The 26,380-nt window shown below is 38.8% G+C and overlaps 1 protein-coding gene across 2 annotated transcripts in view; it reads left to right on the top strand.

The window, feature by feature from the left end:
• KDM2A (lysine demethylase 2A) overlaps positions 1–26,380 on the top strand; it is a 115,385-nt gene that overhangs the window by 61,731 nt on the left and 27,274 nt on the right. For both annotated transcript variants that reach the window (XM_055310134.1, XM_055310138.1), the window contains exons 3-11: positions 4,309–4,447; positions 5,236–5,314; positions 5,997–6,043; positions 11,466–11,644; positions 16,537–16,643; positions 16,982–17,075; positions 18,687–18,840; positions 19,611–19,726; positions 25,438–25,564. In XM_055310134.1, the coding sequence (XP_055166109.1) occupies positions 4,309–4,447; positions 5,236–5,314; positions 5,997–6,043; positions 11,466–11,644; positions 16,537–16,643; positions 16,982–17,075; positions 18,687–18,840; positions 19,611–19,726; positions 25,438–25,564 (1,042 nt within the window). The remainder of the gene's footprint in view (positions 1–4,308; positions 4,448–5,235; positions 5,315–5,996; positions 6,044–11,465; positions 11,645–16,536; positions 16,644–16,981; positions 17,076–18,686; positions 18,841–19,610; positions 19,727–25,437; positions 25,565–26,380) is intronic.

The raw sequence follows: 26,380 nt of genomic DNA, 5'->3' as shown, positions 1-26,380 counted from the left end.
GATTTATTTATTTTTGGGAGGAGGGCAAAGGGACAGAGGCAGAGGGAAAAGACACGGAGCTCAATCCCAGGACCCCTGAGATCATGACCTGAGCTGAAACCAAGAGTCAGATGTTTAACCAACTGAAGTTACCCAGGTGCCCCAGGATTGAATATATTTTTAAAGCATTTTGAGACTTGTTTTACATGTTTGTTTACTTTGACCAAGATTTGTGTTAAGATGGGGTCAGACAAAAAAAAAAAAAAAGAACATTCTTGACAATATTAAAACCAATACAAATAATTTTCACATTATTGCTGACTTTCCAATTGCAATAATCAAAGAGAACAATCCAGGTTCATTTTTTCTGTTGTCTAAAGTGGCTTGGCTGGAAAAGAACCACCCCAATATTCCCCTATTTTTTTAAGATTTTTAAAATTTATTTATCCATGAGAGAGAGAGAGGGAGAGAGAGAGAGGCAGAGACACAGGCAGAGGGAGAAGCAGGCTCCATGCAGGGTGCACAATGTGGGACTCGATCCTGGGTTTCCAGGATCACGCCCTGGGCCGAAGGCGGCACTAAACTGCTGAGCCACCTGGGCTGCCCATCCCTATATCCTTATACTCTCTATTTTGGAAGTGTAAATGGAAGAAGGAATCTCTTGGGCAGCCCTGGTGGCGCAGCGGTTTAGTGCCGCCTGCAGCCTGGGGTGTGATCCTGGAGACCTGGGATCGAGTCCCGTATCAGGCTTCCTGCATGGGGCCTGCTTCTCCCTCTGCCTGTGTGTCTGCCTCTCTCTCGCTGTCTCTGAATGAATAAATAAATAAATCTTTAAAAAAAGAAAAAGGAATCTCTTGAGTATGGGAAAAAGCATATAAAGAAAAAAGAAGGTTGGGGGAACTTCTGTCTACCATGTTAGAAATATTGGAATAATCAGGATGATCACGTCGTCCTCCTTACTGAAGAATGGTAATGGTAGACCTAGGAAAAGTTGAAGTTTGAAAACATGACTGGAATTTTTTTGACAAGCATATAAGAACTTACAGCACAAATGGGTACTTTCTAAATTTCGGGAGGGACATCTGCATTTATTCCGACGGTATTGTCCTTGCTCTGTGAGAACTTGGAATTCATCTTTTGGAGCTCTCTTCAAAGACACATAAATGAAGTATGGTAAGGTGAGGAACTAAGGATATCTTTTTTTTTTTTTTAAGATTTTATTTATTTATTTGAGAGAAAGAGCATGAAATATGGGGAGGGGCAGAGGCAGAGAGAGAGGGAAAAGCAGACTCTCAGTTCAGCAGTGAGTCGTAAAGCAGAGCTTGTTCCCAGGACCTTGGATCATGACTTGAGCTGAAGGCAGATGCTTAACAGGCACCCTGAGAATATCTTTTACAAAAACAGATTCATTCAGCCCCTATGCCTCCGAGGCTTCTGATAGTGGCCGTTATTGGTGACTGTTACACCTCCACCAGGGACAGTACTGCCATGCTGGGCAACGTTGCTGAGGCCGCTTTTGATGCCATTTCCAAGACTTACAAGCTATTTCACCCTTGACCTCTGGAAAGAGACTATGTTCACCCAAGTCTCCCTGTCAGGAATGCACTGACTGTCTTGTATAGACCCACATGAGAGTTTCCATGCAGAGGATCCAGGCTCTAGATGTGGCTACCACATAGTTTTATATAAGAAAAATAAAGTGAATTAAAGCTTGTTAAAAAACAAACTAATGTTAGAAATTGTCAATGAAAATACTGCCCTTCATAAGGGCATTTTGAAAGTATTTTGAGCAGTGATGGCATTATTAAAATAAGTGAAAAAGTCTACCAAAATTAGGTCTTCTTTTGGTTTTTGAACTGGGACTTAGGGTAGCAAAGGTGCTAGGTAAGAGTGTTATGAAGTTTTTGCCAAATCTGGAAAAGATACCAGATATACCTCGGTGTTTCTACCCAAACATATCCTGGTGTGTTGAATCTAGCTGTCCTCTGGTATGTAATGGTCATTTTTATTTCTTAGGCCTCATTTCTGCCCCATCCCTAACTCCCAGTCCCCAAAAGACCTTTTCCCAGTATCTAACGTTAAATTCCAGGTTTGATTGTTCTTAACACATCCTAGGGTAGGGCTACTATATTTACCCTTGCCTCTACCACTCCCACACTGGTTGTTCTGTATGTAGGTATGCAAGAAATTTCAGCAGAATTTGACACTGGCTAAAGTAAATACACTAGAAAGTAAATTTGCAGCAGAAGCAATATGTTATCTTTAAAAAAAATGGCTTGCGATATATTTATATACTGTAAAATTCACACATTTAAATGTATATAATTAATTGGCTTCTTAGTATATTCATAGAGTTGTACCATTCTCTAATTACAGAATATTTTCATCACTCCTGAAAGAAACCCATACCGTTAACAGTCACTTCCTTTTCCTTCCCAGCCCCTAGCAGCTACTAATCTTTCTGTCTCTGTGCTCTGTGAATTTGCCTATTCTGGATTTACCATATAAATAAAATTATATAATCTGTGATATGTGTTCTGTTGCATTTGGCTTCTTTCACTCAGCATAATGTTTTCAAGATTCTTCTGTGTTATAGTTACATATCAGAATTCATTCCTTTTTATGGCCAAATAATATTCCACTGTGTAAATATACCACATTTTTTAAGCCATTCATTAATCAATTGACATTTGGGTTAATGCTGCTATGAACATCTCTGTACAAGTTTTTGTGTGGACATAGGTTTTTAATTTTTAACATATCCAGATACAGATATGTACCTAGAAGTAGAATTATTGGACATAATTCTATGTTTAATTTTTTGAGGAACTGCTAAACTTTTTTTTTTTTAAGATTTTATTCATTTATTCATGAGAGACACAGAGAGAGAGAAAGGCAGAGGCACAGGCAAAGGGAGAAGCAGGCTCCATGCAGGGAACCCGACATGAGACTCCATCCCGGGTCTCCAGGATCATGCCCTGGCTGAAAGCAGCATTAAACCTCTGAGCCACCCGGGCTGCCCACTAAACTTTTCCAGAGTGGCTGCAGCATTTTACATTCCCACAAGCAAGTACAAGGAGTTTATTTTCTCTACATTCTCACTGTCACTTGTTATTGTCTACCTTTTGATAATAGCCATCCTAGTGGATGTGAAGTGGTGTCTCAAGTGGTTTTAATTTTCATATCCCCCCCCCCCCCCAGGGATCCCTGGGTGGCGCAGCGGTTTGGCGCCTGCCTTTGGCCCAGGGCGTGATCCTGGAGACCCGGGATCAAATCCCACATCGGGCTCCTGGTGCATGGAGCCTGCTTCTCCCTCTGCCTGTGTCTCTGCCTCTTTCTCTCTCTCTGTGACTATCATAAATAAAAATAAAAAATAAAAAAAAACCTTTCTTTAAAAAAAAAAATTTCATATCCCCTAATGCCTATGATGCTATCTTTTCATGTGCTCATTGGCCATTTGTGTATTTTCTTTCTTTTTTTTTTTTAAGTTTTATTTAGGTAATCCTTACACCCAACATCATGAACTCATGACCCTAATATAAAGAGTCACATGCTCTTCTGACTGAGCCAGCCTAGCACCTGTGTGTATTTTCTTTAGGGAGGTATCTTCAAAGCTGAATACTGATGGTTTGCTATTTGAAATGCTATTGTTTAACTTTTCTTCTTTTATCTGATGTAAAGGATTTTTGGCTTCATTAATTAAAATGTTTTATTCTCTTTTTAAAGACTATCTTAGAGGATCCCTGGGTGGTTCAGCAGTTTAGCGCCTGCCTTCGGCCCAGGGCATGATCCTGGAGTCCCAGGATTGAGTCCCACATCAGGCTCCCTACATGGACCCTGCTTCTCCCTCTGCCTGTGTCTCTGCCTTTCTCTCTCTCTCTCTCTCTCTCTCTCTCTCTCTGTCTCTCATGAATAAATAAATAAAATATTAAAAAAAAAGAAAGCTAATGCAGGTCTAGCTTTTTCCCCTATGAAAATGGTGTATTTTGTATTCTGACCTGAAATATCTAAAAAGTCAGTTTGTCCCTAATCTTTAGTGGACCCTATTTGACCTGTTTCTATTTTAAGTTTGTATCTCTAGACTCAAAGAGTCAGCATAGGTAAAATTCACAAGTAGGGAACCAGTGACTTATCAAAATTATGTTATATTATGTACATCTTGAGAATATTAGCTGACCTTTAGTTGAGAGAAGGATATATAAGGCAAGGAAAATTGATGTTTGATATAATAACTGAAGTTGGAAGTTTGTGAAGTTGAAGTGTGCTTAATGAGCTTTTAGAGAGGCATGAAAAAGTACAAGATTGATCCTTATGTCCCTCTCTCCCCAGCGTGGTACCATGCGACGACGCTATGAAGATGATGGCATTTCAGATGATGAAATTGAAGGGAAAAGAACTTTTGACTTGGAAGAGAAGCTCCACACCAACAAATATAATGCAAATTTTGTTACTTTTATGGAGGGAAAAGGTCAGTATCAGTATCAAATTTTGTTACTTTTATGGAGGGGAAAGGTCAGAAGTTGTAGATTCTGGGAACTGGGCTCAGCATCTGTACAACTAAAATATTGCCTGTTGATTCTGTGATGCTATTTTCTCTCATTACACAATACAATGCCATACACACACACATCCCACCCTTCCCTAATCCTCCCACCCTGTGAGTCATTCTCTGCTATATGAGAAGAAACAAGCAGGGCCAGGGGTTTTCCCCTGAAAACCATTTCCTTCTTCTCCTATCCTTTGTTTTAGATGTAATTAAGAATAATACAGTAAAAATTATTTTATGCATGTACCCTCTTCCCCCAAACAAAACCAGAAGTGGGATTCCACGTGTACCATGTAGCTTTGCTCCTTGGCAAACTGACAAGGATGTCATAGTATGTATTGTAGTGGACAGAATTACATTTTTTGGCCTATTTTGGATTTTTTGGCTATTAAGAGACATGGTGATGATAATTTCAGCTTAGGATTTATAAGATGACTCATTAATAGTACTACTTCCTGTTGGTTAAATTCTGAATTTACTGTGGAAATATAGACTTAGCAAAACTCTTTGAGCCCTGCCTCTCAGTGTGCTTTTCCTGTATCCTGAGACATGCTTCTTAATAACAAGCGTGTATTGTCTGAGCAAAACTGTATACACAGAAACAACAGACACTATTTCCACCATCTTACTTAGGATCTTTTTTATGGTCCTTGTATCTTTTTCCAGCGATACCCCTTGCCTTTCTAACAACTGTTTTCCTATGGTGACAGATTTTAATGTAGAATATATCCAGCGAGGTGGCTTAAGAGACCCTCTGATTTTCAAGAATTCTGATGGACTTGGAATAAAGTAAGTATTCTCAGCCTAATTGGATGTGATTGTGAATGACTATGTTACAGCAGAGCTATAGACAATGCAGTATTGATAACACAAAGCAGTAATTGAAAATAATCCCCCATTTAGATTTTAAAAGGATGTATTTTTCTTATATTGTTACAAAAACAATTCGTGGTTGTTAGTTAAATGAGAAAATACTGGTTGAGCTAAAAAATAAATTAAATCTCTTAAAATCTGTGTCATGAATAAACAAATAAATAAAAATCTTAAAAATTTTAAAAAATCTATTACCCTGAGATAACCACTTGTTAGCATTTTGTTGATATTCTTTTTTATATTTATATTTAAAATATAGTTTTATATATATTTAAAATATATTGTTAAACCTAAATATAGTCTTTATATGTCTCAACTTAAGAGTTTTTAGTACTGGGCAGCCCCAGTGGCGCAGCGGTTTAGCGCCGCCTGCAGCCCAGGGCGTGATCCTGGAGACCCTGGATCGAGTCCCACGTCAGGCTCTCGGTATGATGCCTGCTTCTTCCTCTGCCTGTGTCTCTGCCCCTCTCTCTCTCTGTCTCTACGAATAAATAAATATAATCTTTAAAAAAAAAAGTTTTTAGTACTCTAAGAAAAAACTCACACTGACTAAAGAAGGTGTGCTTCCCATTTATACTTCCTGATGTTTGTTTCATAGGATGCCAGATCCAGACTTCACTGTGAATGATGTCAAAATGTGTGTGGGTAAGTATTAAGCTTGTGGCCTTTGTGTCATTGAGTCAAAGATATAAGACTTGAAACGGAGTTCTAAATTTCTGACTAAGATTTAAGGCTTAGGACTATGGAAGTACATATTTGATTGAAGTATACTACATGAAGTAGTTCCTTAATAAAAACTATTAGCAACTGAGAATTTTCTCAAAGGGAGTTACACAGTAGCTTCATTGAGTACTCATTAGGCGTAGAACTCTATTTCTTTCACACCTACTGTTTTATCACTGTGCATCCCTCCTTCTTTCCATGAAGAGCCTATTCCAGAACATTTTCTATCTCTGAATCAAGAATAAAACTTCATATCTGTGATTCTTTCCTGACAAGCAGTAGAGAAATTTCCAGGAAATTTTCACCAATGCTACATTTGGTAATTTGGCTAACATTTAAAACTTTGTAAGCTGAAGCATGCAACTCTTTTATCTTGGGGTTGTAGGTTCGAGCCCCATGGTGGGTGGAGAGATTACTTTAAATCTGTGTAAGCCAAGAAATAGATATATTAAAATCTCTATCAGTGACTGGTTAATTTGAGTCTTTATATTTTATGATTTATATTTTATTCAAAATTTAGGAAAGGAAAGCAAATTAGATTAATTTAATTAAAGAAGACAGCTTTCTGGTGTCAGTAAAGATTCAGATCAATTTTCTACAGATCATTTGATACATATTCAGTGTAGTCCTGAGACCCATCAGGATCCTTAGGAATTCAGATATGGTCACTCTCCTATACACATTAAGTAATAAGGTGGATTTAAACCTCTTGGAAATGTTTCCAGCAAGTCATGAAACAAAAGGAGGTTTTTCTGATGTTTTCCTTCCAACATTACAACTTCTATTAAGTTTTGTCCTCTATGTTGAAGTTCCAGTGCAACCTTCGGCTTTGGAAATTAAGTATTTGCAGTACTGTCTCTTAGCCACTTGAGGGCCCTTTTTAGGGATCTGGATAACTTGTTTATCCAAGAGGTGAAAGTCCTACATATAGCTCAGGTAGAGAAAAATTCTCTAATTCCCTGTATTTTTTACTTCCACACTAGTTCTTTGTTAGATTGCAGCTATCTACCTATCACTGTGTATTTCCTACTATCTACAAGATCTCTGGAGTATAGTAGGTATTCAGTAAATCTGTTGAGTAATTAAAATGCTTTCCCACTTTTCACAAAGCAGGGCTCACTCAGGGGACCTCAGAAAGTCTTGAGTACTTACAGGTTCATCACTGGGCTTCTTTTCCTAACAGAGTTCCAGGGTAGTAATAAGTTAATGGGCTACCATAGCTTTTCTCTATTGGTCAGGCATTCTTATGGTTTGTGATCCACAAATGCTCTGCCTCAGAATTATCTGTGGTACTTGTTAAAAATAAAGTCTTCTGGATCCCATCAAGAGTATCCACATTTCTGAGTTATACAAATAGAAGGACTTAGTCACTTATTCACTCACTAGTCTCCTTTTAAATTTTTCCCTACTTCCCTATTTCCTCAGTAAGATGTTCACTGCTAATAATGATCTTTGGAAGCCCTTCATAACCTTATATTTAACAAATAGACCTTTGAGTGATCGTAGATATCTTTGCCATGATTTAAAATGCAGCAGTGGGGCACCTGGGTGGCTCAATTGGTTAAGTATCTGTCTCTTGGATTTGGCTCAGCTCATCATCTTGTGGGCCATGATGAGATCAAGCCCCGCATCAGGCTCCATCCTTAGTGGCGTGTCTACTCAAAGAATTCTCCTCCTTTGCCCCTCTACCTGCTTACTCTCGCATGCGTGTGTGCACTCTCTGACTCTCTAAAGTAAATCTTTAAAACAGAGCAGTGATTGTATCTAACCTAATAGACTTACTATAAATTTCAGCTGATGCCTGACTTTACACCCATCCAAGTTGTTTGAAGTCCAGATTTTTTTTCTTGGATAACTAATGATTGTCAAAATGTAGTGAACAAAATATTGGTGATTGCAATAATCCATTATCAGTATATGTACTTTGGCTAATCCACACTTCTACCTAACGTAAAATGCTGCATTTCCAGTGTCAGTTCATGTCCCATAAAGAATAATACCAATCTATCATGTACACTTTAGGTGATGGGATATATTGGTTGAGAGTATGGAATCAAACAAAACTGTCTGGTTTCAGATTTCAGCTCTACTAAGTACTAGCTGTATAACCTTGGACAAGTTACTTAAATATGAAGTGCTCAGAATAGTGTCTGACGCATAGTACATGCTTAGTAAATGTTAGGTGTTATTACAATTCATTATTTTATCTAAATGCTCTGGTACATACAGAGTATTAGATGCTCTGGTACCATTGGCAGAATGGAATTGCTTTTGCTTTGATCTGCATTCTTGAAGAAAAGCATTCACTTTTTTAAATTGTGGTAAAATACAAATAACATAAAATTTACCATTATAATAATTTTAAAGTATACAACTCAGTGCCATTAAGTATGTTCACAATATGCAGTCATCAGCAGTATCTAATTCTAGAACTTTTTCATCACCTGAAATGGAAATTCCATATCTATTAGTCACTCCCCATTACCTGCTACTCACAGTCCTAGCAACCACTATTGTACTCTCTATGGATTTCCTGTTGTGGGTATTTCATATAAATGGAATCATAAAATATGTAGCTTTTTGTGTCTGTTATATATGTATTATGTTCTAGCATGTAACAGCATTTCATTCCTTTTTAGTGTTGAATAATACTCCATCGTGAGTATACTACATTTTGTTAATCCATTCACTTATTAGTGGACATTTGGGTTTCCATCCTTTAGAGGGAGAGAGAGAAGCAGGCTCCCCGCTGATCAGGGACACCCCCCCCAAATACATGACTCTGTCCCAAGGCCTTGAGATCATGACCTGAGCCAAAGGCAGACCCTAACCAACTGAGCCACCCAGACACTCCTGTTTCCATCCTTTAACTATTAACTATTGTGACTAGAGCTGCTATGAACATTCATGTACAAGTTCTTGTTTGAACATCTGATTTTGACTCTTTAGATGCATATCTAGGAGTGGAAATTGCTAGATCATATGGTCATTTGCTGTTTAACTTACTGAGGAACCACCACCCTATTTTCCATAGTAGCTGCACCGCTTTACATTGTTACCAGCAAAGTCTTGAGGGTTCCAGTTTTCCTTGCCATCACTTACTAATTTCCCCTTCTTTTTTTTTTTTTTTTTTGACTTAAGGCCATCACAGTGGATATAAAATGGTATTCAAGGCAATTTTGATTTAGCATTCACATTTTTTTCCAAAATATGAAGGGTGGGTGTGGTTTATTATTTTGTATTATCAGCTATATTTATTGTATTCTGCCATGTCTACTTTATTGTGGCCATATTCTTGTCCTCCTATTATCTCTTATCTGTGACTAGACTTTAAACTTCTTAGAGGCAGGGGACCAGGTCTTTTCTTTCCTTTTTAAAGATTTTATTTATTCATGAGGGGGGGGGCAGAGACACAGGCAGAGGGAAGCAGGCTCCATGCAGGGAGCCCGATGTGGGACTCCATCCCGCGCTCCAGGATCGGGCCCTGAGTCGAAGGCAGGTGCTCAACCACTGAGCCACCCAGGTGTCCCGGGACCAGGTTATATATACCACTGGTTATAACCACGAAGACCAGTTATATAGTAGGTATTATTGTTAGTTTCTTACAAATTGAATAGTATTCTTAGTATTTCACCAGCAGGTTTTTATTCTTTCTCCCCGTTTCTTGATCACTATATCCTAACTTTTTAGCTATCCTACCTATGCTTGTAATTTTCTGTTGAATATTTCTTGTTGAGATTCTGTTTATTCTTCAAGTCCCAACTTAAATGTCTCTTCTTGCTCCTTTTTTATAAAAAGTCTTCTCCAGCCAGTCTAATATATATATATATATATTTTAAGATATTTTCCATTTATTACTACTATTTAATTGACACCTACTTCATCCTGAACATTTTACTTCATTGACTATATCCACATAGCAGCCTACAAGGTGATATTATTCCCAAATTGTAGAAGATAATAAGGTTCAGAGAAGTTAAATAACTTTCCCAACTATTATTAGAGCTGATATTTAAATTTAGGGTATCTTTGGCTTTAAAGCTATTGTTATTCCCCCCATGCTATTTTATGTATTTTGCCTTGTGTTGTAGTTGTTGTAGCTGGTTGAAAATCTGATATAGATCTTTGTGCCCATCATAGTATCTTTATCATTCAGTAAATATTTGTTGAATTAATGAAAAGGCGGATTTATATTAAAAATGCATGGGGCGGGGATCCCTGGGTGGCGCAGTGGTTTAGCGCCGGTCTTTGGCCCGGGGCGCGATCCTGGAGACCCGGGATTGAATCCCACGTCAGGCTCCCGGTGCATGGAGCCTGCTTCTCCCTCTGCCTGTGTCTCTGCCTCTCTCTCTCTCTCTCTCTGTGACTGTCATAAAAAAAAAAAAAATGCATGGGGCATCTGGGTGGCTCAGTGGTTGAGCGTCTGCCTTGGGCTCCGGGCGTGATCACAGGATCTGGGATCAAGTCCCACATCAGCCTCCTTGCAGGGATCCTGCTTCTCCCTCTGCCTGTTTCTCTGCCTCTCTCTATATATATATCTCATGAATTTAAAAAAAAAGAAAAAGAAAAGAAATGCTTAACAGGTTTGGGAAATAACCCTTTTAAACAAAAGAATTGGTGTACCTGGGTGGCTTAGTCAGTTAAGCGTCTGCCTTCAACTCAGGTCATGATCCCCAGGGTCCTAGGATTGAGCCCCAGGGAGTCTGCTTCTCCCTTTCCCTTTGCCCACCATTCCCCCTGCTTGTACTTTCTCTCTCACTCTTTCAAATAAATAAATAAAATCTTTAAAAAAAATGTATCACTGTATAGTGGATCCTTTATTCAAATTATGGGGGATAGATCTAGGTCCTCAAAATTGCTTCAAAACAGTGTTGCTCAGTAGATAAGAGCATTGATTCTAGAGTTGGTCTAGAGTTCCAGGATTTTGTCCTGCAAGTTACATAACACCTGTTTTCTCATCTATGAAATGGAGGGAGATTAGTACTTAACATTTAGAGTTGTTGGAATTGAGTGAGTTATTGAATAGAAGATTCGTTGCCTGACCATAATGAAATATGCCATAGGAAATTGCTTTTATTTTTTATTATTTATTTATTTATTTATTTATTTATTTATTTTTTTTTTTTTTTAGGAAATTGCTTTTAATATTACCTGTTATCTTTCCCATTCTCTGTGGTTTGATTTTCTGTTGATTATCCTCTTAAGTGACAACTCTGTCTTTGTTTTTTACTTGAATATCTTAAATAGAGGATAGTTTGTTTCCTTCCACTTGTATTTTATATTCTTAATATATTTAAGGATAGTAGTGGCTCAGTAGAGATGATTGATACGTCTTTCATGGCAGGGAGTCGTCGCATGGTGGATGTCATGGATGTGAATACACAAAAAGGCATTGAAATGACCATGGCTCAGTGGACACGCTATTATGAAACCCCAGAGGAGGAGCGAGAAAAACTCTATAATGTCATCAGCCTAGAGTTCAGCCACACCAGGCTGGAGAACATGGTGCAGAGGCCCTCCACGGTTAGTCTAATTATTTTTTCCACATTATCATTGTCATCCAAAGGGTTGTTTATATATAATGGGGAGAATTTATAACTTTTTATACATACCAAGATGAAATTGATGAAATAGTTTGATAATAACTCATTTTTAGAAAATTCACCATTTTTATATCACTTAATTTTATATAGAGACGGGCAATTTAATTATGCTTACCAGTAACTTAATTTAAGAACATTGGTCTTTGCATGTAATGGAAAAGTGTCTTGAAATTCACTCTTAAAAGAACTGTCAGTATGAAGTTTGACTAATTTTATCTTGTGGGTTTGCACTTGCTGAAAAGATTGAGGGAAAACTAGTTTAGAGACAAGTGATCAATTTTATGAGATGGTTTCTTGAGCAGATTCCACTGGATGACTAGTATCAATAAACTGACAAGCCATCCTAAGAAAAAGTTGTTTTTTATCCTTAGCTCTCCTGAAGATACTGATTTAGCTCATCTCTTTGCAAAGTAGTGGCTGTCTACAGACTGTTGAAACACTTATTTCGCTTTTGAAATATGCCTAGTCGTTTAATTCCTGTCTCAGAACTCACTTGAGTTACATATTTCAACTACAACAGCAGAACTTGTAATATTCTAATCATTTCCTTTAAAGTCAAGATCTCAGGGACGCCTGGGTGGCTCAGCGGTTGGGCGCCTTCCTTTGGCTTGGGCCGTGGTCCTGGGATCCGAGATCGAGTCCTGCATTGGGCTCCCTGCAAGGAGCCTGCTTTTCCCTCTGCCTGTATGTCTCTGCCTCTCTCCTCTCAGCCTGTGTCTCTCATGAATAAGTAAATAAATCTTAAAAAAAAAAAAGTCAAGATCTCAGTGTTTTATTCTTTCTTCATTTAAATTATCCTAATTATACCTTTTGACTTTCAAAGTTAAATTATGATTGCTTTTATTTTGTTATTTTATATATACACCTACATTTAGCTTACTAGTAAGTTGCATTGTTATCATCACTAAGAATTGTTATGTACAGACCAGCAAGAAAATGTTCTCAGTATTTCACTATTATCTGAAGAGACAGTATAATTTTTTTGTCACTACTTCTTATTACTGAAGATGCTACAACTAAATACAGAATTTCTCAGGGTGCTTGAATGGCTCAGTCACTTAAATGTCCTCCTACTTTTGATCTCAGCTCAGGTCTTGACCTTGGGGTTATGAGTTCAAGCCCTGTGTTGAGTCTGCATTGGGCTATACACCTGGTCCCATATTTTAAAAAAATAATAAAATAAATAAAAAATATGGGGCACCTGGGTGGCTCTATTGGTTAAGCATCTGAGTCTTGATTTCACCTTGGGTCATGATCTCAGGGTCATAAGATCAAGCCCAAGTGTTGGGTTCCACACTGAGCAGAGCCTGCTTAAGATTCTGTCTCTCCCTCTGCCCCTCCCTGCTTGCTCTCTCATTCTCTCAAAAATAATTAATTAAATGAAGAAAAACAAACAAACAGAATTTCTCATTAAGAAAGCTTTATCTGGGATCCCTGGGTGGCGCAGCGGTTTAGCGCCTGCCTTTGGCCCAGGGCGCGATCCTGGAGACCCGGGATCAAATCCCACGTCGGGCTCCCAGTGCATGGAGCCTGCTTCTCCTTCTGCCTGTGTCTCTGCCTCTCTCTCTCTCTCTGTGACTATCATAAATAAATAAAAATTAAAAAAAAAAAAGAAATAGAACATTTTCTCGATGGGGCACCTAGGTGGCTCAGTCAGTTAAGCATCTGCCTTCAGCTCAGGTCATGATCCCAGAGTCCTGGGCTCCCTGCTCAGTGGGGGAGTCTGCTTCTCTCTTTCCCTCTGCTTACTGCTCCACCTGCTTGTGTGTGCATGCTCTCTTTCTATCAAATAAAATCTTAAAAGAAAAAATTTTCTAGTGGGCAGAAAACAATGAACCAGTATTTTTTAGGGACCTAAAACATGGCTGGAAAGATTGAGATATTACCAAGGTCACCTGAAAGCAGGAAAACTTTTAATGACCTTGCTATGTAAGCAGCAGTATGCTTATTCTGCTGAGGCATTATTTATTTATTTACGGGATTATTTTTCCCTGAAGTGTATCCCTCCATTTATCTAAGTCTTTTCCAATATATCTCAATAATGCTTTTTCGAAAACCAACTTTATTGAGGTACAATTGACATACAATAAAGTATACCCATTTTAAGTGTACGTTTCAATGAGTTTGAACAAATACACTTATTCATGTAATAATCTTTCACATAAACTACATAATCTTTTGTTCTCTATGACATTCACACCTTCGGAATTAGCTTATTACTTGTTCAAGTGCCTGCCACATGCTGAACACTATGCTAGGTGCTAGAGGACCTATGGAAAATAAAGTCCTTCTCATTCTCAAAGTGCTTAGAGTCTCACAGGGAAGAAAGACCAGAGGATAGACATTTCTGCAAACTACAATAATGGTGAGTGCCTTAAATGTGAATAAATAGAGTACTGTAGGAGCAATAGGAAGGACCCCTCTAACATAACTGGAGGAGAATTAAGGAGGGGAAGCTCTTTGGAGGAAGTGATAGCTAAGCTTGACATAAAGGAAACGAGGAGGCAAAGGGAAAGAAAACCAGAATTCCAGGCAGGAGTAGTCTGTGTAAAAAGTAGGAGCAAGGAAAGGAAAGTGGGCAACCTTTAAGTGCCTTTTATAGGTTATTAGCATAAAGAGGGATTCTGTGGTGAGGAGAGATTATTTTCTGCTGTCATTCTATCAGTACCTGAGAGATAGATGAAAAACAACATAAACAATGTGCAAATTTGCTTGGTAATGGGAAAGTTAATTCATGGAAGGCATGGGGGGTTTTTTGTGCAGCATATGAATAGATTAGGTCCTAAGTATTGGACTTCTTACCATTTTGGCCCTAGTATTGATGCAGAACAGGTAGAAACTGGTGATTACCTCTACTGGAGACTTGCTCTCTCATGGATCAGGCCATTTAGCAAAAGGCCTATCCAGAGCTTAAAGATTAACCTAAGGAGAAAAATATGAATATCTTAACACAATATTCTCTTGGTAGTCAGATGATACCTAATAATACCAATTAAAAGGAGGTGCCAAGGGGCACCTGAGTGGCTCAGTGGTTGAGCATTTACCTTTGGCTCAGGTTGTGATCCCAGGGTCCTAGAGCCTGCTTCTCCCTCTGCCTAGGTCTCTGCCTCTCTCTCTGTCTCTCATGAACAAATAAAAATCTTAAGGGGGAAAAAAAAATCCATGTGTTCCTAACCCTTCCTTTCCCCATCCAGACATAAGAGCTTATAGTGTCTTGAACAAGTAAGATACTCATTATTTTGTTAAAGGCTTTCCAAAGGAGAATACCAGGAGATGAGAGATGCCGACCACTACGTGAAGAAAACAGAAAGTAGACTTTGTGGGAAAGAAAGGAAGGTGGAGTTCATGGAGTGTTCTAGGCCCAGTGGATGCTTGGTTAAAACTGTTGGCTTTCTGAACAGAAATCCTTTAAAGTAGAGCCGCAAGTTAAGCTTCATAATTGCTCTTGACAATGACTTGCATGTCATTGGTGATCCCTTCAAGCCACTCTCACACAGTTTACATCTGAGTGTTCCCTAGCCACCTGCCTTGTAACATTATACACAGCTTGTATGCATTTATCTAGGTCTATATAGGAAATAAATAATCAAATACAGATTTTGTTTTAAAACTTACCAAATACATGTGTTTATAGCCTTAAGTTAGGTATTTGTAATGTCAGTACTGTACTGGAAACATGGTTTGGCTCACATTTTTATCTCCCTGAGACTTTCTTGGAGGTCAGTGGTTGGATGGTACACACATTTGAAGGTACAGGACATGCTACAACTCATTGTAAAGTGCAGATAAGTTCATACTGCTGTAACTTTCTTTGAGCACATATTATTTAAAATAGATTCCTAGGGACGCTTGGGTGGCTCAGCGGTTGAGCGCCTGCCTTCGGCCCAGGGTGTGATCCTGGAGACCTGGCATCAAGTCCCACACTGGGCTCCCTGTGGGGAGCCTGCTTCTCTGTCTGCCTGTGTCTCTGCCTCTGTCTCTTCCTCATGAATAAATAAATAAAGTCTTTGAAAAAAATAAAATAGATTACTAAATTCTAGTAATATTATCTTAAGAAGTTTTAGCATCTATTACATGTAGTCCTCACAATATCATTTTGAGTTAATCATCCTTCTTTTACAAATGAGTTCCAGAGACTTGCATGTGAGAGAACATGACAGGCCTGGAACTTCTGATTCCTAACCTAGTAGATTCTATAGCACATTGTTGTGCAAGTCTACAAATCTCCATTGGATTTCTTTCCTTTTTCTTGTTCTTTTTTTTTTTTTTTTTTAAGTTTTGATATCTTAGCTGCTCTAACAGAGTTACATCTTTTGGTAAGTTTATTGGTACTTTCCAGACTAAGCCTTTTATTGAATCAGAAAAGGACAGCTGATTATACCAGTATTGACACAGAAGAGATACCACTGTGTTTTTAATGACATCATTTTGATTAGTGCTACCTTTATGATCATATTCATGGAACCATTAGTCTTTTTTTTTCACCGAATAATTATGTTTGCCTACTGACCCTTTGATTCACCAGCAGATTGTCTATAATTAAATTATAGTTTGTCAGGGGCTCCTGGGTGGCTCGGTCGGTTAAGCATTGGGCTCTTGATCTCAGCTCAGGTCTTGATCTCAGGGTCATGAGTTCAGGCCTTGTATTGAGCTCCATGCTGGATGTGGAGCCTACTTTAAAAAGTAAATTAAATAAAGAAGTCATAGTCTTTCAGTGTGTGTTTTGAGAAATTCTATTTTTCTTGACTTTAAAGTTCTCTTTAATCCCCATCCTTCCATTGAATCCTAAATGTTTCTTCTTTCTTTTTCAAGGTGGATTTCATTGACTGGGTAGACAACATGTGGCCAAGGCACTTGAAGGAAAGTCAGACTGAATCAACAAATGCCATCTTGGAGATGCAGTACCCCAAAGTACAGAAGTAAGTGGCTTTCCCTGCATATCCTCAGGTGCATTGGGAAACCAAAGTGATAGCAAAGATTGGTTCCTGCCTTCGGAGCCTTGCTCTGTGTCCTGAATGATCAAAAAGATGAATTAATTCTTTAAACAGTAGGCTTTACAGTTCCCAAGGGAAGAGTGTGTCATAACCATGATTACATAGTTTAAAGAAAATGTATTCTCTGGTACATTGAAATTGTGTTCCTTGCACTTGGAATTGATTAGGTAGAAAATGCGTGCAAAGGGGGAGAATGTGGCATTGTGGTAAAGCAGGTTCTCTTTTTTTCATCAGTGCACTAATAACTGCTTTTTTCGGGTCAGGTACTGTCTAATGAGTGTTCGAGGCTGCTATACTGACTTCCATGTGGACTTCGGTGGTACCTCTGTTTGGTATCATATCCATCAAGGGGGAAAGGTACGGTCATAGTTATGATGGGGGTTGGAATCTGAAGCTGGTTTTATGATTCTGCTTCAGTTCATGCATGCTTAATATACCCTGGAAATTAATCTATTAGGGAATTGTCCTCTATTCTAGAGAGAATTGTAGATTAAGTTGACCTTCTTGGCTAGACTTCAGTAGGAATTGATACTCTTCTAGTCTATCATTACACCAATATTGGCGCAATACTTAGTAAACCTCAACAGTCCTCTATTTTTAGATTCCCAGGGCAGAATTCTGCACATGAAGCAAGGAAGTGGTTTTAGGAAGACAAGTTAATTTCTTTACATGGAAATGTAATAATGTAATAGAAAGCAGTACAAATTTTGCATGGATTCACAATGATACCAACAAATTATGAAGGCATTGATCTGAACTGTGGCCAAAGGAAGCCTTTAATTCCTTTCCAAGGAAGGATATGAATAGATTTTGAAAGATTATTTTTATTCATAAAGAATTACGTTCAAACAAGCTTGTCAGATTGTTTCTAAATGCTATGTGAGAATAGAAGGATTAATGTCAGAGGTTCATACTATTATACTCTTATTGTTATCCTTTTTCCCCTTTGCTAGAAGTGGATACATTTGTGAAAGAAAAAGTAGAACTGGATTGAAAATATAATGCTTTTAAATGTGAGGTCCTGGGGATCCCTGGGTGGCTCAGCAGTTTAGCAAACGTGTGCCTTTGGCCCAGGGTATGATCCTGGAGTTCCAGGATCGAGTCCCGCGTTGGGCTCCAGGCATGGAGCCTGCTTCTCCCTCTGCCTGTGTCTCTGCCCCGCCCTTCTCTGTGTCTATCATGAATAAATAAATAAAACCTTCAAATAAATAAACAAACAAATAAATAAATAAAAATAAATAAAATGTGAGGTCCTAATTTAGAACAACTGTACCTCCTCCAAATCCAAAAGTATTTTGTATATTTTGGATCCATTTCAGTGATTTCTTAAGTTTTTTCCTTTTGGGATGCCTGGGTGGCTCAGCAATTGAGTGTCTGCCTTCGGTTCAGGGCGTGATCCCAGAGTTCTGGGATTGAGTCCTACATCGGGCTCCCTGCATGGAGCCTGCTTCTCCCTCTGCCTGTGTCTCTGCCTTCTCTGTGTGTCTCTCATGAATAAATAGATTTAAAAAAAAAAAAAGAAGAAGAATAAATAGATAAAATCTTTAAAAAAAAAAAAGGTTTTGTCCTTTTGGTCTTGGTTGCTATCCTGGAACAAAGCAACCTAGGCCTATCTCTTGAAGATATTGTACCTAACTGTATTTCTTAGGACTATAGAGGCCAGACAACTAGGGGCAAGTAAGGGATTTCCTGGGTAACAAACTGAATGCCCCTCTTCTCTCTCAGTCCTGGGTGTGTTCTAGACTCCATAATCAAACCCCAGGGAAGCTCTAATGCCATTTCCACAAGTGAAGGACAGAAAAGATCTACTTCGTTAGAGCCTTTAGAATTTCCCAAAAGGTCAGGTTCTATATGCTAGGAGAATTGCTTTCTGCTCTTCTATCTGTTGGCCTTAATGTTGTGCCTGTTGAGGGAGACGACTGGGTCATGTCAATGGCTGTTAACAGACTGAAGTTTTTTAACTCACAGGTCTTCTGGCTCATCCCCCCTACAGCCCACAACCTGGAGCTGTACGAGAATTGGCTGCTGTCAGGGAAACAGGGAGACATCTTTCTGGGTGACCGGGTGTCAGATTGCCAGCGCATTGAGCTCAAGCAGGGCTATACCTTCGTCATTCCCTCAGGTAAGCAAGGTAGGAAAAATGGGTTGTTTAGCCACTATTCTGATTGTTCCCCATTCTCTTAAGGGATGGCTGCAAGTGCTAGAGTGCAGAAATTAGTGATATTTTTTATCAGGTCACTATTTATAAAATAAGTAGTTGGGAGCACAGATTTTGGAGTCACAGACATGTATTAGAATTCTGACTATGGGGATCCCTGGGTGGCGCAGCAGTTTGGCGCCTGCCTTCGGCCCAGGGCGCGATCCTGGAGCCCCGGGATCGAGTCCCATGTCGGGCTCCCGGTGCATGGAGCCTGCTTCTCCCTCTGCCTATGTCTCTGCCTCTCTCTCTCTCTGTGTGTGACTATCATAAATTAAAAAAAAAAAAAAAAAAGAATTCTGACTATGTGTTTACCTGCTGATACCATGTTGGTCAAATACTTAAATCTCTGTCACATTTTGTTTTGAGGGGTAAATGGAAATACATGTAAACTCTCTTGTACTGTGTCTTCACAGTAGGTGCTCCCATAAATAGAAGCAACATTTGTTAAGCTTGCTGTATGCCAAACACTTTACATGCATTTTCTGATTTAATGCTAACAACCATATAAAGTTTAATTTTTATAGAGCACATTAGTTTTATAGAGGATATTGAGGCTGCAAGAGATTTAATAACTTGATCTACCACTAAATGGCAGAATCAGAGTAAAATGTGTGATCTAGGAGTCTAGTTTTCTGAGAGACCCGTATTATAACATGTGCTTAAGCCACTGCCCTCCACTCCCTTTCTTCTAGGCTGGATTCATGCTGTGTATACTCCTACAGACACATTAGTCTTTGGAGGCAATTTTTTGCATAGTTTCAATATCCCCATGCAATTAAAAATATACAACATTGAAGATCGGACACGGGTAAGTAATTCTGTGTAGCAACTGGATGTGAAAAAGATTGTGTCCATTTAAGACAGATATTATAAGAGATTCATTGGTAGTTATCTCAAAACTTCGATTTTTCTGTGAGTTAAAATGCAGTGTTGACATTTCAGGGGCGCTGAGAAGAAGGCTTTAATGAGGTCTACGTTGCTTGGTTTGGGGACCTCTGATTCTTTGAGGTTCTTGGTATCTTGGATTTTTATAGGGCTAGAAGTGAACATTGGGGAATCTCTTGAGCCATGTTTTTATTTTTTATGCTCTTAGAATAATTAGATATAATGGGATTTATCAATTTAGGAGTCACGACTTTTTTTTTTTTTTTTTACGACTTTGAATTCATGTATCTTTCTTTACTCCAATTACTGTCCAGCACCCAAACTGTTGTGCTTGAATAAATCAATATGATACTGCTTTTCCCAGCTGGGGTTCCTTGAGAGAGTGAAGTCCTTTAGAAAATGATTTGTGCATCTTACTCTCTTAGTTTTCTGTGGGAGGGTACATAGCCGATACCATTCTAGATATATATGAAAAAAGTTAATTCCTTACAATGCAGTGGATGCCCTGGCAAGAGTTGGCAAACTTTTTCCATAAAGAATCAGATAGTGAATGTTTTTGGTTTTGTGGGCCATACAATATCTGCTGCAAGTACTTCACTGCCTTGTAGAATGAAATACTTAAATAAATGAGCATGCTCAAATGAAACAAAATTTTATTTATGGACAGTGAAATTGAATTTCATATAGGTTTCCCGTATCACAAAATGCTCTAATTTTAGTTTAGTGGGTGTTTGTTTGTTTTGGGTTTTTTAGTCATTTAAGAATGTGAAAACACTGTTACCTCACAGGCCTTACAAAAATAGATCAGATCCACTAGCTGCTGTTTGCTGGTCAACCCATGTCATAAGGAAACAGGGCTTAATTCTTTAGCAGAACCCAAGCTGGTAAGGGCTGAATTACAGATGATTAAGGTATAGGGATGCTTAGGTGGCTCAGCAGTTGAGCGTCTGCCAGGGTGTGATCCTGGAGACCTGGGATCAAGTCGCACATCGGGCTCCCTGGATGGAGCCTGCTTCTCCCTCTGCCTGTGTCTCTGCCTCTCTCTCTCTCTCTCTCTCTCTCTCTCTCTCTCTCTCTCTCTTCTCTCTCTCGGTGTCTCTCATGAATAAATAAATAAAATCTTAAATGAATGGTATAGATAGATGGTATTGACCTTAAACAGAAATTAGAGTATAGAGTCTTTAGAGGGCAGTGCTGTTCCCAATTTGCTCTCAAGTAATTCAGCAGAATAATAATGAGTATATATGAATAGAGATTAGCAAATGTGGGGAAGTGTTAATAGCTGGTGAATCTCGAATAATGCTTTAGGCACTGTTCATGATACTGTTCTTAAAACTTTTTGATGAATTTGAAATTTTTCAAAGTTAAATTTAAAAAATTGCAAGTAGTGAAGAATTTACAATTTTTAGAAAGAATGATCATTGACTTACTTACTGTGAACATGGTCGCTTAGCCATTTTAGTGCCTGTTTTGAAACCTGTATTTTGGTTAGGAGCTACCTATTATCTTACAGGAGTACCATTGTTGGAGTTATAGGGATTACCCTATTTGAAATAAGAAGATGCAGTTCTGGGACCCCTGGGTGACTTAGTCATTTAAGGAGCCAACTCTTCATTTTGGCTCAGGTCAGGATATCAGGGTCCTGGAATCCAGCTCCATGCTCAGTGGGGAGTCTGCTTCGGGATTCTGTCTCCCCCATGTCCCTTCCCCTGCTCATGCACTTCTCTCTCAGATATATAAATAAGTCTTTTTAAAAAATGGGGCTCCTAAAAATGGGGCTCCTAAAAAAATGGGGCTCCTGGGCAGCCCGGGTGGCTCAGCGGTTTGGTGCCACCTTTCAGCCCAGGGCCTGATCCTGGAGACCCTGGATCGAGTTGCATGTCGGGCTCCCCGCATGGAGTCTGCTTCTCCCCCTGCCTGTGTCTCTGCTTCTCTCTCTCTGTCTCTCTAATGAATAAATAAATAATTTTTTTAAATGGGGCTCCTGTGCTCAAATATATAAATCAATCTTTAAAAAAATGGGGTGCCTGAGTGGTTCATTCAGTGAAGTGTCTGCCTTCAACTTAGGTCATGATCCCAGGGGCCTGGGATCAAGCCCTGCATCAAGCTCCCCTCCCTGCTGAGCAGCTAGCCATTTGTCCTTCTCTCTCTGTCCCTCCTGCTCCTGAGCGCTCAATCTCAAATAAATAAATAAAATCTTTTTAAAAAGATGATGGGGCAGCCCAGGTGGCTCAGCAGTTTAGCGCCACCTTCAGCCCAGGGCGTGATCCTAGAGACCCGGGATCAAGTCCCACGTCAGGTTCCCTGCATTGAGCCTGCTTCTCCCTCTGCCTGTGTCTCTGCCTCCTTCTCTCTCTCTCTCACGAATAAATAAATAAAATCTTAAAAAAAAAAAAAAAGATGCTGATGCTGCAGTGTTTTTAAAATAAATTTTATAGGAGCATCTGGGTGGCTCAGTTGGTTGAGTGTCTTCAGCTCAGCTCAAGTCATGGTCTTGGTGTCCTGGGATCAAGCCCCTGCAGGGAATCTGCTTCTCCTCCCTCTGCTGCCCCCTCTCCGTGCACCCCCTCTCATGTTTCCTCTCTCACGCATGCTTTCTCAAATACATAAAATCTTTTTTTAAGAAAGTGTATTTCTATTTGTTGAGTAATGAAACTACAAGAAAGTAATAAGTTTGAAATTGTAATAATGATAATAGGTAAAATGTTTCAAAAGAGAGAAATTACATAATTTCATAGTAAAGTACTCTTACTTAACTCCATGGTTCTCAGAGATGATACTACCTATTTACTTAATCTGAAAATCAGGTTTTAGAAAGTATTCCCCTTTTTTGGCTAAAAACTACTATATTATGCCCATGAGTTACTGACGTAATTGCTGAGTTGCTCACTGAGGAAGAAAGGGAAAATGTATATTCATTGACATAGGTGAAATGAGTTATCTGTGCATGAAGTTTCTTGCAGACTGTTAAACTTCTAATAACTGATCTTGATTAATATTCCTAGACTTTGTGTATCAAGAAATGTCAAATTTCAGTCTAACCACCATATTATTCCATTTTCTCTATAGCTTAATTCTTTTATTCTAAATAAGGAACTCCTCTGTGTTTCTATAAAAATTTCACTGAGTCACCTGCATAATGTACACAGTGGGTTTTTTAAAAAATTATTATTATTATTGCTTTTTACACCAACCTTTTATGTGCCAATAGCAATCTGGCATCCATTTAATATGTTAATTTACAAAAATAAAGTGTGTTGTGAATTTAAGACAATATTTTTGGTTTCTTTTGCCATGCCAGTGTGGAAATACCATACTATTTAAACTGGAGTGTTGGTGATTATTCTACTAATAGCACTTAAAAGCTTAATAATTCATAAGGAGGATTAAAAAAAAATCCCCTCCCCCCAAAAATTCTAACCCAGTCTTGTAATTTATATACTCTGTAGTGTTTGGCAACATAGATAAAATATAATAAGGTAGGTTGGGTGTGTGATATCTTGGCTGTTGTTAATGCATTCCGATGAGTTCTAAGTAAAAAATAAAAGGTTTAGTGCTCTATTTTTTTTTTTTTTAACTGTCAGTATTTTACTTAGCTCTCAACAGAATCCTAGAGGGCTTCAGAATTTTGGGTTGTCCTGAACTTTTAATAAAAACCCTTCCAGAAAAGTGTTAATATGTGTAAAAGATGAACAAAGAGACCTGTGTATTATAATTTGGGGGTACCTAATATCTACTAATTATGTGGTTCCTGGGCAGCCCAGGTGGCTCAGCGGTTTGGCACCACCTTTGGTCCAGGATGTGATCCTGGAGACCCTGGATCGAGTCCCACGTCCGGCTCCCTCCATGGAGCCTGCTTCTCCCTCTGCCTGTGTCTCTACCTCTCTCTCTGTGTCTCTCATGAATAAATAAGTAAAATCTTTAAAAAAAAAATTATGTGGTTCCCACACACACACCTTACCAAAGTAAATTAACTTGACCTTCTTTTTTTTTTTAAGATTTTATTTATTTATTCATGATAGTCACACAGAGAGAGACAAAGAGGCAGAGACACAGACAGAGGGAGAAGCAGGCTACATGCAGGGAGCCCAACGTGGGATTTGATCCCAGGTCTCCAGGATCGCGCCCCGGGCCAAAGGCAGGCGCCAAACCGCTGCGCCACCCAGGGAATCCCTTAACTTGACCTTCTTAAAAATAAACTTTTATTTATATATTTTTAAGTAGCCTCTAGGCCTGATGTGGGGCTTGAACTCAAGACCCTGAGATCAAGTTACATGCTCTACTACTAAGCCACCCAGGTGCCCCTAATTTGACTTTAAAATAAAGGAGGAAAAATGTCTTTTAGTTGTTAAAACTGTAGCCACTTAAGATAGTTTCAGAGCCTAGTTCCTCTAAATTGGAAACCTAGTGAAAAGTACATGCCTCTCTTGCCTTGCAATAAGGAAAGTAATCTCCTCATTCCAGGCATGCTCTGTGACCTGGTGAAGGGTTTTGAAAAGGGTCTTGCATCCAGATCTCCATGATTTAGGAATACTACCTGATCTGGAGCTTTGAAAAGAAGATGAGAATGTTCTCAGTTGCATATTCAAAACAATCTTAAACGTATTATTGGGTTCTCCTTTTGAAAGTTGTCCTCTCTAAAAGAAGATGGCAAAATATATATATAGGGTAGTCCCCATTGTTAGTCTTCCTCACTGATTAATCCATGCTGATTTGCCTTTGTTTCAACTATGCTTGATCTGAAGAGCAGTTCTTTTTATTATTATTCAGCTGGAATGATCTCATGCTGCTTCTGGAGAGAATGAAAGGAACTAAAGGCAGTGGCTGATTAGGCCTTGTGGAGCAGCAATCTAATTTGTGGACCTGCCATTGGGGCAGACTGCAAAATACTGTACAGATCAGCTGAGAGCTGATGGTGGGAAAATATGCAGTCTTGTATGTCCTAAACTAGACATAGCTTGAGAATGAGTCTCTAATCATACTTTTCTATAGGTAAGAACATAATTAAAGCATATAACTTCATCTCATAACCTGTTATCCATTAGATCCATTAGATCTTTGTCCCATGGCCTTCTGGGTTAAAACTTGTAGTAAAGGCATGACTGCTTGGCAGGCCTTTGTATCCTAAGAACCCTGAAACGGTTTTCTCAACTAAGTATATTGTGTCTTAGGGACGCCTGGGTGGCTCAGCGGTTGAGCGTCTGCCTTTGGCTCAGGGCCTGATCCCAGATCCAGGATGGAGTCCCATATCAGGCTCCTTGCATGGAGCCTACTTCTCCCTCTGCCTGTGTCTCTGCCTCTCTTTCTGTGTCTCTCATGAATAAATAAATAAAATCTTAAAAAAAAATTATATTGTGTCTTAACACTTTACTCTGTCCCAGAACTTACTTTTTGATACTTTCCCAAGACACCTTTTTGGTGGTTCTTAAATACCTTTTAATTTTAGTGATTGTTTCCCAAGACCAGCAATTTTTAGGTTGACAGATCCAGTTAGGTTCTTGTTCCAAATGCCACCCTACCTGTTGACTAGAGTATCTTCCCTAGGTTTATTTTTGCAGTGATTCAATTTGTCTTACTCTTTTATCTTGTAAATTGTTATCAGCTTGTTTTTCTCATTATTTTGTTCCCACATAGGTTCCAAATAAGTTCCGTTATCCATTTTACTATGAGATGTGTTGGTACGTGTTGGAGCGCTATGTGTACTGCATAACAAACCGCTCCCACCTAACTAAGGAATTTCAAAAAGAGTCCCTCAGTATGGGTAAGTGTTCTGCATAAACATGAATTTACCTGCTTGGAACTACCAAATTCATTCATTGAAGTTCAACGCTGTTTACAACTGATCTCCTACCCAGACATGAATTACTAGGCAAAATGAAATATCTGGATCTCTCCTTTGTCTGAATTGTTAATTTTAGCTCTGTAAGAAAGATAATCATTTGTCTACTATGTGTTACTGTATAAAGAATGGCAAAAAAAAAAAAAAAAAAGAATGGCCTTTGGCACAATAAACACTAAGAACATGTCCTCATGCTAACTTTTACTATATTCCAGGCACTTTACTAAGCAGTTTACATACATTAAGTTCTGATTATTACCTGTGAGGTAGGTACTGTAATCTTCATTTTACAAATGGTGACATTAAGTTTCAAGGAGATTAAAAAACTTGTTCATGATCTTATAGTTAATAAGTGAGAAAGCTATAGTTTGAATCAAGTTGGTAAGACTCTAAAGTCTATATCCTTAACCTGTATGCTTTAATGTTTCCCCAATTTATATCAAGAGAAGTATTTTATCAGATGGCAAGATACTTTCAGTTATACATTTTTAGGCTGTTACATGCTCTAAGGTGCAGAGGAGCCAAGACTGAAATATCCTGTGGTCACATCTTCCATGGAATCTTCAGTCTAAGCCAGATATTTTTTTGCTTCAGTATTTTCCTTTGAAGATAGTTTATATTCTTGTTTGAAAATAAAAAATGGGGGATCCCTGGGTGGCGCAGCGGTTTGGCGCCTGCCTTTGGCCCAGGGCGCGATCCTGGAGACCCGGGATCGAGTCCCACGTCGGGCTCCCGGTG

The sequence above is a fragment of the Nyctereutes procyonoides genome, unplaced genomic scaffold (genome assembly GCF_905146905.1).
Source record: "Nyctereutes procyonoides isolate TBG_1078 unplaced genomic scaffold, NYPRO_anot_genome, whole genome shotgun sequence".
In the NCBI taxonomy this organism is placed as follows: domain Eukaryota; kingdom Metazoa; phylum Chordata; class Mammalia; order Carnivora; family Canidae; genus Nyctereutes; species Nyctereutes procyonoides.
Note: the sequence above shows the minus strand (reverse complement) of the source record. Positions and strands in the feature narration are given on the sequence as shown.